At 68.9% G+C, this 18553-nt stretch overlaps 1 protein-coding gene across 1 annotated transcript; it reads right to left on the bottom strand.

The window, feature by feature from the left end:
* Positions 1–6496: 6496 nt before the first annotated feature.
* Positions 6497–16689, bottom strand: TBKBP1 (TBK1 binding protein 1). The gene is made up of 11 exons (XM_074557641.1): positions 16267–16689; positions 14625–14929; positions 12629–12853; positions 12433–12555; positions 12230–12334; positions 11746–11887; positions 11506–11666; positions 10971–11020; positions 8366–8484; positions 6957–7699; positions 6497–6765 (listed from the first exon to the last, which is right to left on the bottom strand). The coding sequence occupies exons 3-11, from the start codon at positions 12848–12850 to the stop codon at positions 6637–6639; spliced, it is 1794 nt and encodes a 597-aa protein (XP_074413742.1). The 5' UTR covers positions 12851–12853; positions 14625–14929; positions 16267–16689; the 3' UTR covers positions 6497–6636.
* Positions 16690–18553: the final 1864 nt, after the last annotated feature.

Raw genomic sequence — 18553 nt, 5'->3', positions numbered from 1 at the left:
CCCACACCGCGAGCGTCTGCCGGGGCCGTGGGACCCCAGCCCCAAACCGCGCCTGCCTGGCACCCGGCGGGGCCGGACTGTCCCCAAATCGCGGCTGTGACAGCTCTGGGGGCTCCAGGACAGCCCCGGTGGGGATCGGGGCCGGATCCACACGGCAGCGCGGGGCTGTGGCCCGGCAGGGCGGCCCGGTACCGGGGTGGCCCCGCGGTGGCCGCGGCCGCGCTCCCGGCGGGTCACCGGCAGTTCAGGCGGGTGCCGGATCCGGGGCCAGCCGCCGGTCGTGTCCCCCATGGCCCCGCGTGTCCCCGCGGCCGCCGTGACCGGCAGCGAGCGCCGAGGAGCGGCCCTGGGGACACGGCCGTGCTCGGCCACCACCGCTGCTGTCACCGGGAGCCACGAGGGAACCAGGGACACATTCACTGTCCCTGTGAGCCACAGGGGACCAGGGACACATTCACTGTCCCTGAGAGCCATGAGGGACCAGGGACACATTCACTGTCCCTCCCCAGAGCCACGAGGGACCAGGGACACATTCACTGTCCCCGAGGGCCACGAGGGACCAGGGACACATTCACTGTCCCTGTGAGCCATGAGGGACCAGGGACACATTCACTGTCCCTGTGAGCCACAGGGGACCAGGGACACATTCACTGTCCCCCAGAGCCATGAGGGACTGACCAGGGACACATTCACTGTCCCCCAGAGCCATGAGGGACTGACCAGGGACACATTCACTGTCCCCCAGAGCCACGGGGAGATCAGGGACACATTCACTGTCCCTGTGAGCCATGAGGGACTGACCAGGGACACATTCACTGTCCCCCAGAGCCATGAGGGACCAGGGACACATTCACTGTCCCCCAGAGCCATGAGGGACTGACCAGGGACACATTCACTGTCCCCCAGAGCCATGAGGGACCAGGGACACATTCACTGTCCCCCAGAGCCATGAGGGACCAGGGACACATTCACTGTCCCCGATCCCACAGGGGACCAGGGACACATTCACTGTCCCTGTGAGCCACAGGGGACCAGGGACACATTCACCGACGCCGAGAGCCATGAGGGACCAGGGACACATTCACTGTCCCTGGGAGCCACAGGGGACCAGGGACACATTCACTGTCCCTCCCCAGAGCCACCAGAGCCACAGGGGACCAGGGACACATTCACCGACCCCGAGAGCCATGAGGGACCAGGGACACATTCACTGTCCCCCAGAGCCACAGGGGACCAGGGACACATTCACTGTCCCTGAGGGCCACGAGGGACCAGGGACACATTCACTGTCCCTGTGAGCCACAGGGGACCAGGGACACATTCACTGTCCCTGTGAGCCATGAGGGACCAGGGACACATTCACTGTCCCCCAGAGCCGTGAGGGACCAGGGACACATTCACTGTCCCTGAGAGCCATGAGGGACCAGGGACACATTCCCTGTCCCCGATGGCCACAGGGGACCAGGGACACATTCACTGTCCCTGTGAGCCACAGGGGACCAGGGACGCATTCACCGACCCCGAGAGCCATGAGGGACCAGGGACACATTCACTGTCCCTCTACAGAGCCACCAGAGCCACGAGGGGACCAGGGGACACTGTCCCTCCCCAGAGCGTCCCACGCCGGTGACACTGGGGCGGGGGTGCCGCACACGGAGGGATTTGGGGAGGGGGGATCCTTTCCAGCACCCCCCCGTTCGGATGCTCGGTGGGGGTGACCCCGAGTTTAACCCCACTTAGGGCGCGGGCTGTCGCTGTTCCCCGGCGCAGATGGGTTGTGACAGCGCCGAGTCCCCCCCGGCGGGCGCTGCGGCGGCGCTGGCCGCGGCGGGGGGGCCCGCGAGCCCGGTGTCACCGCGCGTTGGCTCCGTCACCTCCCCGCAGCGCGGCGGCGGCTCCGGGGCGGCCCGCGGCTCCCGAGGGCCCGGTGGCGCTTGTCGCGGCGCGGCAGCGGCGGTGGCGCTGGGCACATGGCAGCCGCGGCCGCGTTTGTGTTTGTGTCGTTTGTGCGCGGCTCTGCCCCCCCCGCGCTGCCATCTGAGGCCGCGGCCCCCCGCCATGGCTGCGGATGGGGAGGGGGCGACAGCGGAGAGCTCATCGTGTCACCGGGACCAGGGACACCGCGGCCAGGAGGAGACACGGCCGGGAGGGGACATTGCTCGGCCAGGAGGGGACACGGCGTGGCCTTCCTCTGGGTGTGAAGGGCAGCAGGTCCCCTGGCCCTGCGGGTGCCACCACCGCTGTCCCCAGGTGTGGAAACCTCTGTGAGAGGCCAGGAGCTGCTGGCACCGGTGTGGGACAGGGCCAGCAGGGCAGTGACAGGAGGGACAGCAGAACCGGGGGGACACAAGGAGCAGCCCCGCTCGGGGTGTGGGTACCCCAGGGCGAGGCAGGGACAGAACTGAGGCACCTGGGAGGGATGGGGGCACCCTGGAGGGATTCTGGAACACAGCCGGATGCAGGAACCCAAGGGTGACGCTGGCACCAGGACCCTCAGTTGGATGAAGACACCCAGGGGTGACTAGGGGGCCCAGGGGTGATGCTGGCACTGGATTTCCAGCCTGGGCAAGGCTACCCAGGGGTGATGCTGGCACCAGGGTGATGCTGGCACCATGCCCGCAGCTGGATGAGGTTCCTGGGTCACCTCAGGGTGATAAGGGTGGGTTTGGGCATTTGGGGGGACCCAGGCACCCCGGGCTGCAGGCTGAGGGCAGCAGCTCCGGCGCTTTGCAGCAAAGCCGGGCTGAGATCCCAGCCCGGAGCCAGGGCAGCCGTGCCCAGGGGCGGCGGGCGCGGCCGCGGTGCCAGCGGGGTCCCTCCCTCCCTCCCTCCCCCTCATTCCAGCCCCTCCATTTCTTATAAACGCCTCTGGTGGCACGGCCCCGTCACACGGCAGCGCTGGGCTTGCGGTTCCACCCCGGGGCTCCGGCTTTGACTCACACCGGATCCCCCGCACCCCCGGGGCGCCCACGGCAGGAAAAAAACCCTCCCGGGGCGGCGAGCCGGGCCCTCCCTCGCAGAGCCGTTTCCTATAAACCCCTCGGGTGCACACGGGACGGCAGCGCCCCCCGAGCCGGGCTGGGGGTCCCTGCAGCCCCCCGGGTTTGTGACCGCGGGGATCCCTCAGGAACGGCCGGGATGAGATCTCAGAGCGCATCAGAGCCCATCAGAGAACCCCGAGCGGCTCCTGCGGCCGGGGGGCACCAGGAGGGTCCCGTCCCCCCAAAGTGTCCTCGGTGCCTCCCGCCCTGCAGGAGAAAGCGGCCCCGGGCAGCGAGAATTGTTTTTTTTTTCCCCTAAATGATAAAAACACTGAGGAAAAGGAAAAAAAACCCCAACCCAACTGAAAGGTGGAAAAAGAAACCTTGAAGGTGCCCGAAATAAGAGGGGGTTTTGCTGGGAAAAACAATGAAATGAAGATGTTGCCTGGGGGACGGTGTGGTGTCACCTGCTGGCATGGGGACATGGGGACATGGGGACACGGGGGACAGAGGGACATGAGGGACATGGGGACATGGGGACACATGGACATGAGGAATGGGAACAAGGGGACATGGGAACAAGGGGACATGGGGATATGGGGGAAGGATACTGGGGACACGGAGCCAGGTGTGTCCCACCCGGGGTAGGGGACACAGGCAGGGTGGGACGGTGCTGCACAGCCCTGGGTGGCCCTGGGGACAGTGCCCTGCGACACCCGCGGCGTTTGGAGGGGACAATTCCCCCAGGGATGCTCCCACTGCGCTCGGACAGGCGGGAGGTGACAAAGCGCAGTCCCTGTCCCCGCAAGAAGCCCCCACAGTGCCCCCCTCATGGCCAAGGCAGGCCGGGCCTGTCCCTTGTCACCGCAGCTGGCACGGCCACGCCACGCGGGGCACCCGGTGCCTCCAGCCGGACTCGGGACGCCACCGAGAGCCACCAAACGCCCCGTGTCCCCTGTCCCGCACCCTGGGGACAGCGCAGCCGAGGGGGCTCAGGGTGGCCCTGGGGACACTGCGGGGGTGGCACGGCCAGGACAGCCCGTGGGACAGCGCTGCCAGCACAGGCACAGCCCAGCGCTGCGGTTGGCACCTCGGGGGGGTCACAGGAAACGGGGCCACCAACGCCCCCCCCGGACACCCCCACTTCCCTCCGCAGTGGGCAGCGGGGCCGGCGGGTGGCAAAGGGAAACTGAGGCACGGGGGCGGCCGTGGGAGCCGCTGCCTCCCTCTCACACTGGGGGGGCTCAGAGCCCCCCCACGGGGCACAGAGGGGGTGCTGCGCCCCCGCCCCGATGGCCGGAGGTGACAAAAGGGCCAGCGCGGCCCCGAGCCACGGCCGGGGAGCCCCGCGGCCGCCGCGAGCACCCCGGGACAGCCCCGGGACCCCCGGGAGCACGGAGAGCCCCCGGTGGCTGTTTTGGGGCGCTGGGAGCCCCCAGACTCACTCGAGAGCGGCGGGGACGCTGCTGCAGCAGGTGACACCTCCTGAAGGAACCGCGGTTTGGGGGCCCCGGGGGTGTCCCCGCAGTACCGGGGGGAGCCCGGCGGGCCCTGAGTCAGCGGCGGCCGCCCCCGGAGGAAAGCGGGGCAGGGAGGGTGCCGGGATGAGTAACGGCAGCGCCGTTTGGCATTTATCACGTGATTTCATAAAAAGAGAGAAAATCCGGGGGGGAAGGTGGGGCCGGGCCCCCCCCGAGCGCAGGGAGGCCCCGCTGTGTCCCCGTCCCCGCTGCGTCCCCGTCCCGGCGCTCCCGGTCCCGGCCCCGCACGGCCCCGCACGGCCCGGCACGGCTCGGCACGGCCCCGCACGGCCCGGCACGGCCCCGCACGGCCCGGCACGGCTCGGCACGGCTCGGCACGGCTCGGCACGGCCCGGCACGGCTCGGCACGGCTCGGCGTCCCCACGTGGCGCCTTTGGGGACCCGTCCCTATGGGGGGCTCCCCGATTCTCCCCTCCCGGCTGTGCCCGCGCCCCCCGGCCCCGCTGGGGCTGCCGGTGCCCACCGGGGGCGGGGGCATGGAATGGAGGGCGGGCAGGGGCTGCTCTTGCTGCGCCGTGCCCGGGCACACGCGGCGATGCGGCGCCGATAAGGCTGCGGCACCGCGCTTATCTCCTTCGCACCATCGGCCGCCGCGCTGGGAGCGCCTTCGCACCTGCTGGGGCCGGGCTGGGACCCCCCCGGGGCTCTGCCCCTGCCCGGGGGTCCCGCAGCGCTGGCGCGGCCCCCCCAGCCCGCAGGAGGGGCTGTGGGACCCCCAATAACAGCGGGGAGGGACGGACAGATCCCCCTGCCCAGAGCCCCCCAGAAACCCGGGAGAACCCCCCCGCCATCCATCGCCCCCCCGGGTGCGGCCGTGTCCCTCCTGTCACCCCGAGCCTGCTCTGATTGTCCCATTCTGTGTCACCCGCCTGCCCAGCCAGCCCCAAACGGGCCGGGAGCTGCGGGACCCCCCAAACCTTCACCCCCAGGGACCCCCAAACCTTCACCCCCAGGGACCCCCAACCTGTCACCCCCAGGGACCCCCAACCTGTCACCCCCAGGGCCCCCCCGACCCCAGCCCCATCCCCGGGGGGACACCTCCAGCCGGACCCCCCTGTCCCCCCGAGGGACCCCCAGAAGGAGAGGCCGCCGCCCCTCCGAGGCGTTCCGGGCGGGTTTTATTGAGTCGGGGGTCGCAGCGAGGGCGGGTCCCTCGTTCCGGGGGTCCCGGCGTTGTGGGTGGGTGGGTGGGGGGTGTGCGCTGTGACACGGGGGGGACATGCAGCGCGAGCGGCCGGGGAGGGGACAGCGCTGCGCCCCCCCCTCTCCCGGCGGCTTTGAGGTAGATCGAACGTGGGGGGACGGGGGTGACGGGGCGGGGGGCTCCGGGTGAGCAGCCGCCTGCAGCCCCGTTAAAGCGGGGCCTGGGGGGGCTGCCGGGGGGCTGCGCTGTCCCCACGCCGCGCGGGGGGGTCGGGGGAGCCCCAGGGAGCGCAGTGCAATGTTGGGGGGCTGGGGGGGCCCATGCTGCTCCTCCGGGCTCGCTTCTCAGCAGCATCGTTGTGGGGAGGGGGCAATCTGAGGGGTGGGGGCTGTTTTAGTGTAAAAGAGGGGAAAGATGCTTGGACCGGCGGGACGAGGCAAAGGGACCGAGGACGAGCAGCTGCCCCCGCTCCCACCCCCGGCCCCACCCGGGACCCCTCGGGCCGGGGAAGGGGCGGCCCCCTCCCCTCTCCTCTCCTGCTTCCTGGGGGCTCGGCCCCTCGGATCCTCCCTGAGATCGAGCAGCGACACTCGAGGGGACAGAGGACACCCAGGGGCACACCTGGGCCTGCGGCCACCGCCTGGCACGCCGTGACCCTGGAGCACCCGAACCTGGCACGGCGTGACCCTGGTACCGCGGGGGGAGCACCCGAACCTGGCACGGGTGTGGGGCGGGCGGGGATGGATCCGCTCCGAGCGGGCCGGGGGCTCCGGGGGGCCCTGGGGTGACCCTGGTACCCCTGGCATGGGGGGTGAACCAGCTCCGAGCGGGCCGGGGGCTCCGGGGGGCTCTGGCTGGGGCCGGGGGGGCTCAGTCTTTCCGTAGCTACTGAAGACTTGGAGGTATTTCGGGAGGCGGCGCTCCCGGTGTGTTTCCATGCAGCATCCAAAGGTGGGGAAGGGGGCGAGGCTCAGATCTTGCTGTTCTCCAGGTGCGAGTCGATGTGTTTGACCAGGGCATCGTCCGGGTAGCCGATGGGGAAGGCCAGCTGGCACAGCGGGCAGCTCCGCACCTCCGAATCCACCGTCTCCAGCAGCAGCTGCGGGGGCACGGGGCGGCGCTGAGACCCCCGCGCTGCCACATCCCCTCTGTCACCCCCAGACCCCCCCTCTGCCCCCAGCCAGCCGGGTGACCAACGGGGAAACTGAGGCACGCCACCTCTCCGCGGGGTGTCCCCCTCCATCAAACCCACCCCAAACCCCGCGGGGACATCGCGGGGCTCCTCCTTACGTTGATGGAAGGCCAGGACTGGGCGTGCTCGGCGCGGGCGTAGGCGGCCGCCGTCCGGTGCGCGGCGTCGGCGTCGGGCGCGGGGAAGCCGGCGCAGAAGGAGGCGCAGCGGATGGCGCCGGCCTCGGGGCTGGGCGGGCTGGGCAGCGCCCACTCCTCCTCGTCCGACGACTGCTTCTCGAAGCGCACGTGCTCCTCGAAGGGCTCGTGGGCGCTCAGCGGCGCCCCCGCGGCCCCCAGGTAGACCTCGCCGTAGGGCCGGTGCTTGGGCAGCGTGGAGGCCTCGGGCTGCAGCCAGAGCGAGCGGCTCTGCTGGTACAGCGCCACGTTGGTCACCTCCGAGTAGCTGCGGCGGCCCTGGAAGCCGGCCTTGATGTGGCGGCTCGAGGGCTTGGCGTAGGGCAGCTCCATGCGCTCGGCGGGCAGGCGGTGCGGGGACGCCGCGCCCGGGGCCGGGCAGGGCGGCGGCGGCGGCGCGGGCGAGCGGCGCTGCTGCCCCGGGGACTGGCTGGGCGGCGGCACCGGCGAGCGGCGCTGCTGGGCCGGCGACTGGCACGGGCCGGGCGCGGGCGAGCGGCGCTGCTGGGCCGGAGATTGGCTCGGGGGTCCCGGCGAGCGGCGCTGGAGGGCGGGGGATTGGCACTGCGGGCGAACCGGGGGAACGGGCGAGGGGCACTGCGGGGCGGGCGAGCGGCGCTGCTGGGCCGGCGAGTGGCACTGCGACAGCGGCGAGTGGCGCTGGCCTGGCGCGGGACAAGGGCGACACACGGGAAACGCGCCGGGTTAGCGCTGCGGCTTGGGAATTGAGGAAAATGTGGAAAATGTGCCTTGACATCCTGGGGCATCCCAGAAGGAGGAGTGGGAGGATGCAGCTGTGGGGGCCCACAGAGGGATGGGAGATTCTGGGAGGGGTGCAGCCAGGGATGGATGGTCCCAGGGATGGATATTTTGGGATGGATACTCTCAGATATGGATGTTCTTGGAATGGGACATTCCCAAGTGTGGATGATCCCACATATGGATATTCCCAGGTATAGATGTTTTGGAATAAGACGCTCCCAGTTATGGATGCTCCCAGACATGGGAGAATGTTGGGATTGGGAGGCTCCCAGGTATGACTGCTTTGGGATGGATACTCCCAAGAATGGATGCTCCCAATTATGGATGTTTTGGGGATGGGATATTCCCAGGGATGATGTTCTGGGGATGGGACACTCCCAGGTGTGGATATTTTGGGATGGATACTCCCAGATACACCCAGCTAGGGGCCCCCTTGCTGTGGGACACTCCCAGGGCTGGGCTCCCCTGGTGACCGACACCCACCCGAGCTCACCCCCATCCACAGGCTGAGCCCACCCACCCATTTCCCGGTGTCTGTGCCCCCATCCCAGCCCCCGGGTCCCCCTTACCCCCGTTGAGGCTCTTGTCCTGCAGCAGCGCCCGCAGGATCTGGCTCTGCAGCGAGCTGAGGTTGCGCAGGCGGCACAGCTCCTCCGTCAGCTCCGTGTAGGCCAGCGCCAGGTTCACCCTGCAAGGGGCAAAGGGGGCCACGGGAGAAACCCTTCAGCGGGGATTAAATCCCATTGAATCCCTCAGGAGGGGTTAAATCCTTCAGCGGGGGTTAAATCCTCCAACAGGGATTAAATCCTCCAGAAGGAGTGGAATCCTTCAGCAGGGATTGACCTCCCCCCTGGAATTTTGGTTGGTTTGGTTTTTGGTTTTGTTTTTTAATAAATACAACTAAAAAAAGGTTTGGGGCTGCTGCCTGGATGGCGCTTCCAGCATTCCTCCAGGAAAATAGGAAAGGGAGGGAAACAATGGCCCAGGGTGAAGAAAAGCCACCTCAGGGTGTCTGGGGTTCCCTCTCTCCACCCCGGCCAATTCCGAGGACAATTCCCAAAGGGGACCCGGCGGCTCTACGGGTGACACAGCCCCGGGGACCCCCAGAACCAACTCAAACCAACACGAATTCACTTTTCTGACTCCGAAGGGAGAAGCGGCGGCCGCGGACCCGCCCCGGAGCAGCCGGGACGCGGCGGGCGCCGCTCCCCCCGCTCGGAAGCGCTGCCAGAATCATCAATTCTGCCCCAAGTCGGTGTCGCTTTCCGAGCCATTCGGGATTCTCGGCGGGGACGCGAGAAAGGGGAGAGAGGAGCCGCGGGGCCGGAGCTCGGCCGTCCCCTCTCGGTCCCGCTGAGCCGTTGTGACACCGCGGGCACCGGAGCCGCCGCCGTAACCGCGGCTGACAGCGCCGGGCCCCGCCGCGCCCCCGGGCACCGCGGCCCGGAGAGGTGGGAAAGGAGCGGGAGAAGGGGAAAGTGAGGAAAAGGGTGAGGGAGAGGAGGGGAAAGAGCGAGGGGGGAAGCAGGAAAAGAACAGAGAGAAAAAAAATTAAAATAGAGAGGTGAAGAAGAAAAGGAAAAGGAGGGGAAAGAAAAGTAAGGAAAGGAGGAAAAGAAGGAAAAGAGAGGAGGAGGAAAAGGGAAAGAAGGAAAAGAAGGAAAAGAAGGAAAAGAAGGAAAAGGAGGAAAAGGAAGAAAAGAAAAACAAAACCCTCAAGGGACACCCACAGGATGTCACCTTTGTGTCCCCCAGGCCCCTTTTTGCTGCAGAGCTGGCGGAGCCAGGGGTGGGGACGTGCCCGGCATTGGCACCCATGGGTGCAAGAGTCATTAAAACACACAAAATCTCCCCAAAAACGCGGGGCGGGGAAGTGGGAGGGGTGATCTGACCCCCCAAATCCCCACCCTGCTCTTTCCAGGGCTTTCCTCAAGATTTGGTTCCTGGTTTTTCTCTGGAGGGAGGGCAAGAGGGAATAACCGCGAGCTGAGAAAGGCAAAAAAGACAAAACCTCAGAAAACAAACCAAAACAAAGGAAGCTCGGGACGCGGGGGGACCCCCGCCCCAAGCACAGCGCGGCAGAAGCACCAGAAAATCACCCGGAGATGGAAAACGCCGATAAGGCGCTTTTCACACCCAAAAGAACCGTGGCGGAGAGAAGCAGGTGACACAAAAGAGCTGAATCGGCACGAAAAGAGCGCGCAGGGAAAAGCTGTGCCCGGGGAGGGGGTGAGCAGCCAGCCCTGCCTCAGTTTCCCCGTCCCAGCGTGGTGAATTTGGGCTTAAAACAAAGATTTGGGTAATCGGTTAATGGAGATATTTGTGAGTTTTCATCCCCGTGGGTGTTGCGGGAAAGGGGTGGGGGAGATGTGGGGGTGAACTCGGGTGACGGAATTTTATGGAAATGAGAGAATTAATGGAAATGAAGGGAATTGATGGAAATTGAGGGAGTTAAGGAGGGGAAGGGAGAGGCGGGAGTTCCCCCGGATCCCCCGGCTCCGATCTGCACCGGGACGACAGAAACGGCGACAGCTTCCAACACCTCCGGAGCAGGAGGGGCCGGAGCCAGCCCCGAAACAGCGCCCGAGCCCTTCCCGGGCCGCGTGTCACCTTCCATCCGTCCGCAGCTCGGGCCGGCTGTCACCAACGGGGCCGAGTGACAGCGGGGACAGCGCCCCCGCCCCGGTGCCACCGGGAGCCTTCGGGGGGTCTGGGGGGCTCCGGGGACACCGTCACCGCCTCGGTGCCACCGTGAGACCTCAGGGGGTTTAGGGGTCTGGGGACACCGTGATGTCCCCGTGCCGCTCGGTGCCGCTCGGTGCCGCTCGGTGCCGCTTTCTCGGCAGCCGCGAGCCGTCAGTGCCCTCTGGAGGCAGCGCCGAGCCCACACCGGGCACCGGGACAGCGCACGGACACCGGAACCGGACACCGGGACAGCGCACGCACACCGGAACCGGACACCAGACACCGGGCCCCGGGCACCCCACGCCCGCAGCCCCGCTCAGCCCCAGCGCCCGGGGCGCAGTTGGTGATTTTGGGGTGCGGGATCCCCCCACTGCAGCTCTTCAATGCGGGGAACCCCCGTGCAGAGGTGTGGGGTGGCCGCCGTGCCCCACAGCCGGTCCCGTGTGTCCCCACCCCCCCTGCTCCCCCCAGTCCCCTCCCAGCACTTACTGGTCGTCGCCCACCTTCTTCACCCAGGCCATGTCCCGCTCCGACTGCTCCTGGGGACAGCAGAGCCCCCTCAGCACCGGGACCGGGCACGGGGGGTCCCAAGGGGTCCGACCCTGCCCCATTGTCTGCTCCCAGCACCCGAACCCCACATATCCGGAATGAGGGGTCCTATGGGGTCAGACCCTGCCCTGTTCCTTCTCCCAGACACCCCTCAGCACCAGAACCCCACGTATCAGGAATCAGGGATTGTGTGGGGTCAGACCCTGCCCCATTTCCCCTCCCAGACGTTTCCCAGCAGGAAGGGGGGATAGGGGCGTTTTTTGGGGTCAGACCCTGCCCCATTTCCCCTCCCAGACTCTTCCCAGCAGGCAGGGAGAATAGAGGGGTTTTGTGGGGTCAGACCCTGCCCCATTCCTTTTCCCTGACACTTATAAGCAGGAAGGGGGGTTTGGGGGGTTTTTGGGGTCAGACCCTGCCCCATTCCCCCTCCCACGCCCCCACCCCAGCCGGATCCGGGCCCGGGCCCGCCCCGCACCTGCTCGCGGCGGTCCTGCAGGTGTTTGAGCTCGGCCTGCAGCCTCTCGCACTCGGCCTTGAGGTGCTCCTCGCGGTGCTGGGCGCGCTGGTTCTCCTGGCGCGCCGCCTCCAGCTCGGCCTCCAGCCCGCGGCTCTGCCAGCCCGCGGCGCGCTCCAGCACTGCGGGCACGGCTCGGCTCAGCCCCGGCGCGGCCCGGGGCTGCGGGGGGCGCGGCGGGGCGGGGAGGGGGCGGCTCACCGTGGCTCAGCCCGGGGCCGGGGTGCAGGGCCATGAACGGCACGTCCTGGGCGCCCAGCCCGGGGAAGGCGCCGCCGTCGCGCTGCCGCAGCTGCTGCTCCAGGCTCCGGATGCGGCTCAGGTGCGTCTCCACCAGCGCCCGCTGCTCGGGGAGGGGACACAGGGGACGCGGCTGAGCCTCGGCCGCTCCCCGCGGCTCTGCGGCCCCCCCAGCCCGGCACACGCAGATTTTGGGGTCGATTTTCGGAGTGGGGTCGAACCGGTGACAGTGGCATGGCTGGGAAAGGGGAGCCGGGGGTGCCCGGGGGACGCCGGAGCCTCACGGGGGGAGAGGGGAGATGGATAAACCCGAGCATCCCTAAAACCCAACGTGGCCCAAACGCCCCCCAGCCCTGCATCCCCAAGGACGGGGACACCACGGGCCCGGTGCTGTCATGGAGAAGGGACAGGGACCCGCTGTCCCCTGCTGGTGGCCGTCACTCACCATCTCTCCCAGCTCCGTCTCCAGGTCCGCCTTCTCCACGCACAGCTTCTCGTAGGCCTGGATCATCTCCTCCAGCTGCTCCTCCCGCTCTTTGCTCTTCTGCAGCTGCAGGGGGACGTGGGGGGGTTTGGGGGTGGATTTGGGGGTGGTGGCCGGCTCGGGGACCCCCCAGAGCCCCCCCAGGCCCCCCTGTCCCCCCTCACCTCGTGCTGGAACTGGTTGAGCTGCTGCTGCAGCGACGCCTTCTCGCTCTTGAGCAGCGAGTTCTCCTTGGCCTCGTAGAGGGAGAAGATGTGCTCCTCGCCGAACTCGCCGATCAGGGGGTACTGCAGCCATGGGCAGGCGCTCAGCGGGGTCCCCCCGGCCCCACGCGCCCCCCGGAACCCCCAGACCCCTCACCTTGACCTCGTACATCTTGAGGCGGCGCTTGAGCGTGGAGTTCTCCCTCTCGAGCCCCGTCAGCCGGTTCTTGATGTCGTCGTAGGCGGTGATGAGGGCAAAGTGCGAGGCCGAGCACATCTCGCCCGAGAGGTCGGTGTTGGGGCTGTCCAGCCAGTCCTCGTCCGGCCCCAGCGCCTCCTGCGTCAGGATGCTGATGTCGTCCTCGAACATGGAGTCCATGTCCTGCCTGCGGGGACACGCGGGTGACACCGGGGCAGGGCTGGGCCTGGCAGGGCAGCGCTGGGGACACCGGGGTGGTGACACAGCCGGGGCAGCAGCGCTGGGGCTCGGGGGACACCGGGGTGGTGACACAGCCAGGGCAGCAGCGCTGGGGACACCGGGGTGGTGACACAGCCAGAGCGGGGTCTGCGGGAGCTCAGTGGCACCGGGTGACAGTCCCAGGAACTGCCACCAGCAGCAGCTCCAACCCCACGCTGTCCCCGGGGGTGACAAGGGAGCACTGGCCCTGCTGTGCCATCACCTCTGTCCCCAGCAGGAAAAGAGGGGACAGAGGTCCTGACCCCGCCAGGCTCCGTCAGCACCAGGGTGGGAGCAGAGAGCACCCCCGGGGGGACACGGTGACATTGCTGCCGTCCCCTCGGGGGAACGAGCACCAGAAATAGCGGCCGGTGCCGCCGCTGCCGCCCCGCGCCGCACGCGAGCTGCTCCGGCCTCCCACGCCTCGCACCGTGCCCTAAATACCGGAGCTGTGCTCGGCCCCGGGAGCCACCTGGCTCCTGTCACTGTCCCCAACCCACCCTGGGTCCCCCTGGCTCCTGTCACTGTCCCCAACCCACCCTGGGTCCCCCTGGCTCCTGTCACTGTCCCCAACCTGCCCTGGGTCCCCCTGGCTCCTGTCACTGTCCCCAACCCACCCTGGGTCCCCCTGGCTCCTGTCACTGTCCCCAACCTGCCCTGGGTCCCCCTGGCTCCTGTCACTGTCCCCAGCCCCTCCAGAGTCCCCCTGGCTCCTGTCACTGTCCCCAACCCGCCCTGGGTCCCCCTGGTTGCTGTCACTGTCCCCAGCTCCTATCGAGGGTTCCCCTGGTTCCTGTCCCTGTCCCCAGCCCCTCCAGAGTCCCCCTGGTTCCTGTCACTGTCCCCAGCCTGCCCTGGGTCCCCCTGGCTCCTGTCACTGTCCCCAACCCGCCCTGGATCCCCCTGGCTCCTGTCACTGTCCCCAACCCGCCCTGGGTCCCCCTGGCTCCTGTCACTGTCCCCAGCCCCTCCAGAGTCCCCCTGGCTCCTGTCACTGTCCCCAACCCACCCAGGGTCCCCCTGGCTTCTGTCACTGTCCCCAACCCTCCCGGGGTCCCCCTGGTTCCTGTCACTGTCCCCAGCCTGCCCTGGGTCCCCCTGGCTCCTGTCACTGTCCCCAACCCTCCCGGGGTCCCCTGGGCAGGCGCAGCCCTGGCAGAGCTCTGGTTGGCGCCACCGCACCAATAATTCCTGCACAGAGCGGGCGGAGGGAGGAGAGACCTGCAGGGGATTTGGGGGGGACAGCGCGGCCCCCTCGAGCCGCTGGTGGGCCGGGGACAGCCCGGGGGTCCCGAGGGGAATAAATGAATAAATCACGGGCCGGGGGTCTTAAATCCACCCCCGGGGTGGTGACAGAGGGGACACAGCTCTGCTCGGGCAGGGAGGGCACCGCCATCCCCCCTGGGGAAACTGAGGCACCCCCAAAGCCAGGATGAGACTCCCCAAGCTCTGGGGACCCCCAGATGAGGATCCCCGGAGCCCTGGGGTGTCCCAGCCCTGCCGCAGAGGCACCGCGGTGACAGGAGCCCCTGTGTCCCCAGCACCCGGGGCCTGGAGGCGGCTCTGTGTCCCCGACTGTCATGGTTTGGGCCTGGCACAGAGCCAGTGCCCCCATGAGATACCCTCCCCCTGCCCAGAGCCCCCCGGGCCGCCCCCGCCGCCCCCCGGCGTGCCGTGCCTCAGTTTCCCCGGACACCTGCCTTGCAGCGGGCCCCAGGCGTGGGGCGAAGCGGCGCGGGCTGGGCAGGGCTGCGGGGGCACAGGCGTGTCACAGCGTGTCACAGCGTGTCACAGGCGTGTCACAGGCGTGTCACCGGCGTGTCACCGGAATGTCACTGGCGTGTCACAGCGTGTCACCGGCGTGTCACCGGCGTGTCACTGGCGTGTCTCAGGCCCGGCCGTGAGAGGATCGCCGGGAGCCCGAGCTGCTCTCATCGGGGTCCAGGCGGGGTCCCCGCCGCTCCCTCAGCGCTCCCGGCCCCTCCTCGAGGCTGAAAATGCCTGGGGGGAAAAGCAGAAATGGGGTTTGGGAAATGAGCAAAAATGGGGCTTGGGAAAATGCAGAAATGGGGTTTGGGAAATGAGCAAAAATGCGGCTGCGGCTCCCCGGGACTGGGACACCGCTGGAGGGCTCGGCCGGCTCAGGGCTCCGGTGGGAATGGGGACGGGAACGGGAACGGGAACGGGAACGAGAATGGGGATGGGGATGGGACAGGAAATGGGGATGGGATGGGGATGGGAATGGGAAGGGGATGGGGATGAGGATGGGGATGGGGATGAGGATGAGGATGAGGATGAGGATGGGGATGGGATGGGATGGGATGGGATGGGATGGGATGGGATGGGGATGGGATGGGATGGGATGGGATGGGATGGGATGGGATGGGATGGGATGGGATGGGATGGGATGGGATGGGATGGGATGGGATGGGATGCCAGGCTGTGGGTGCTGCCGGGCCTCTGGCACTCACAGAGGCTGGGTTGGGGACAGGCCTTGCCCCCCCCCCCCCCAAACCCTTTTTGGGGTCCGCAGGATGCGCTCGGCGGGACCCGGCCTAGGGCAGCCCCCCCTGCCCCGACCCTCCTGACCAGCCCCCCCCCATTGCTGGGGCTGTCCCGGTTCTGAGGGGCTGGGGGGGCCCGGGGGGGCTGGGGGCACCGCCACGGCCACGAGCGAGGGCAGCGGGCGTGGAACCGGCGTGGGACCCGCGTGGGACCGGGGCAGAACCGGCGGGAAACGGGGACGGGTCGAGCGCGCCCCCGAGCCCCGCAGGCAGGCCCGGAGCGCGGGTGAGCGCGGCCGGGGGTCGCGATAGGGTGAGCGGGGGTGGTCCGGCCTGCGGCGGCCCCGGAGCCTCCGGGAACCGTCCCCGAACGCCCCCGGGCCGGGCCGGGGCCGCGCCGCGCCGGGGGTCGCCGGGCGGGGGACGGGGACGGAAACGCAGGAGGGGACCGGGGCGGAGCCGGGACGGGATGAGGATGAGGATGGAGCCGGGGATGGGGATGGGGACGGAAGCGGGATGGAAGCACGGGCGGAGATGGGCACGGAACCGGGAATGGGGATGAGGGTGGGGATGAGGATGCGAATCCAGCCGGGGATGGGGACGGGGATGGGGACGGGGATGGGGATGGGGACGGGGATGGGGACGGGGATGGGGATGAGGATGAGGATGGGGATGGAGCCGCGGGTGAGGACGCAGCGGGGATGCCGAAGGCGGCGCGGGCAGATGGGGCCGGGGTCGCGCCGCGGCGGGAGAGGACAGGCCCGGTGGGGCGGGGGCTGCCCGCTGTGCCCCCCCCGCCGCTCCCGGTGCCCCCGGCCCAGGCCCCGCACTCACCGGCGCTGCTGCTGCGCTGCGGCGGCGCCGCCGGGATGCGGCTCCGTCCCCGCCCCGCCGGGTCCCGCCGCTCCCGCTGCCGTTCCCGGTGCCCGCCGCAGCCCCGGCCCCGCCGCCGTTTCTTCCGCTCCGGAGGCACCGACAAACCACGTGGGCACCGGGCGGCCGCGGCCCCTCCCCCGCCACGCGCCGGGGCCGCCCCCGGGGCTGTGACCCCCCCGCTCCCCCCGGGGCACGGCCGGTACCGGGGATGCTCCGGGGGGGACGCGGGACCGGGACCGGACCCGACACCCCCGCCACGGCCGGGCCCGGGGTGGGGGGGGGCAGCACCGACCCCCGGGGGGCAGCACCGACCCCCGACCCCTCCCGTGCCCGCCCGGACCCCCCAGCGGTGGTCGTGGGGTCGGGGGTCTCCCCCTCATCCCAGGGTCTCCCCCTCATCCCGAGGGTCCCCCCTCCATCCCGGGGGTCTCCCCTCCATCCCGGGGGTCTCCCCTCAATCTCGGGGGTCTCCCCTCCATCCCGGGGTCTCCCCTCCATCCCGAGGGTCTCCCCTCCATCCCGGGGGTCTCCCCTCCATCCCAGGGTCTCCCCTCCATCCCGGGGGTCTCCAGCACGGCGGCCCCGCCGCCCCTCGCGGTGGGGGTTGGGTTCCCCCCTGCCCCCGCCCCCCGCCCCCCAGCCCCCCCCGCCCGAACGTTTTTTATTCCCTGAATTGTTCCCGGAGCCGCTTCCATGATGGAATTGCAGCCTCACATCTTCTCCCGGTGCGCAGCGTTATTAATAGCTGCTCTCCTTTCGCCGCCGCTGCCGGGGCTGCGGGGGACAAAACCCCCCGGGAGGGGTCACTGCGGGCCCGGGGCCGAGGACAGACCCTGGGATGGGACGGACACACCGACAGCACGGACAGACCCCTGCAGACCCCTCAGTGGGGTCACTGCCGGCCCGGCGGCCGAGGACAGACCCTGGGATGGGACGGACACACCGACAGCACGGACAGACCCCTGCTGACCCCTCAGTGGGGTCACTGCCGGCCCGGCGGCCGAGGACAGACCCTGGCATGGCACGAACAGACCCACGGCATGGACAGACCCCCAGGTGGGGTCTCTGCCATCCCAGTGCCCGCAGATCCCCAGGACAGACCCACGGCCCTGAGTGACCCCGGTGGCACAGGATTCCTGCCAGGGCCGCATCCCACCCCAGAGAGGGGCCAGGATGGGGAGCAGAGCCCCAGGGATGGGCACTGAGAGGCGTCTGTGGGACCCCGACCCTCCAAACACCCCAGCCAAGGCCTCTGGAGCAATGGAAGGGGAAGAGCAGCCCCAGGGATGGGGCAGGGGGGATCTGAGGGACCCCGACCCTCCAAACATCCCAGCCAAGGCCTCTGCAGGAGCTGGGGGAAAGAGCAGCCCCAGGGGGGGCACTGAGGGGGATTCAGCCCCAGAGCCGAGCTGGGAGACGGCAGCACAGAGAAATGTTGGTGCTGAGCGCGGCTCTGGCACGAGGGGGGAAAGGAACCGCTGGAAAATGCAGCTCGGGGTTTGGGGCCCAGCGGGAGAATCCAAGGGAGCAAAGCCCCAAACTGGGGTTCCCAAAGCAGACTGGGCGTCCTGGAGGGGATCCAGGCTCTGACGGACCCCGGGCACCGGGGGCAGCACCCAGGGGTGCCGGGATCCCCCCGCGGGAGCTCAAACCGCACCACGAGGCCGGGAACGTTTTGGGGGCAGTGCCGGGGGGGGCACCGGAGCTCGACCACCGCTCCCGACGGAATTTCCAGCAGGGAATGGCCCGGGGAGGGCAAAGAGGCCCTGGAATGGCGCCCGAGGGTGGGACAGCGCGGGCGGGATCCGGAGGGATCAGAAGGGATCCAGAGGGACGGGATCTGAGGGGATCCGGAGGGATCAGAGGGTTTGGATCCGCAGGGATGGGATCTGCAGGGATCCGGAGGGATCCAGAGGGACGGGATCTGCAGGGATCCGGAGGGATCAGCAGGGACGGGATCTGAGGGGATCCGGAGGGATCCGCAGGGTTTGGATCCGCGGGGATGGGATCTGAGGGGATCCAGATGGATCTGCGGGGACAGGATCTGCAGGGATGGGATCTGCAGGGATCCGGAGGGATCAGCAGGGTTTGGATCCGCAGGGACGGGATCTGCAGGGATCCAGAGGGATCCGCAGGGACGGGATCTGCCGCAAACAGGCCCCAAAAAGCCCCGAGCGGCCGCAGAGCGCTTTGAAGTGCAAATGAAGGATTTCTGTCAGGTCGGGAGTTAATTTGGAAGGGAAAA

Source organism: Zonotrichia albicollis, chromosome 23, assembly GCF_047830755.1.
Source record: "Zonotrichia albicollis isolate bZonAlb1 chromosome 23, bZonAlb1.hap1, whole genome shotgun sequence".
NCBI classification, from domain to species: Eukaryota; Metazoa; Chordata; class Aves; order Passeriformes; family Passerellidae; genus Zonotrichia; species Zonotrichia albicollis.
Note: the sequence above shows the minus strand (reverse complement) of the source record. Positions and strands in the feature narration are given on the sequence as shown.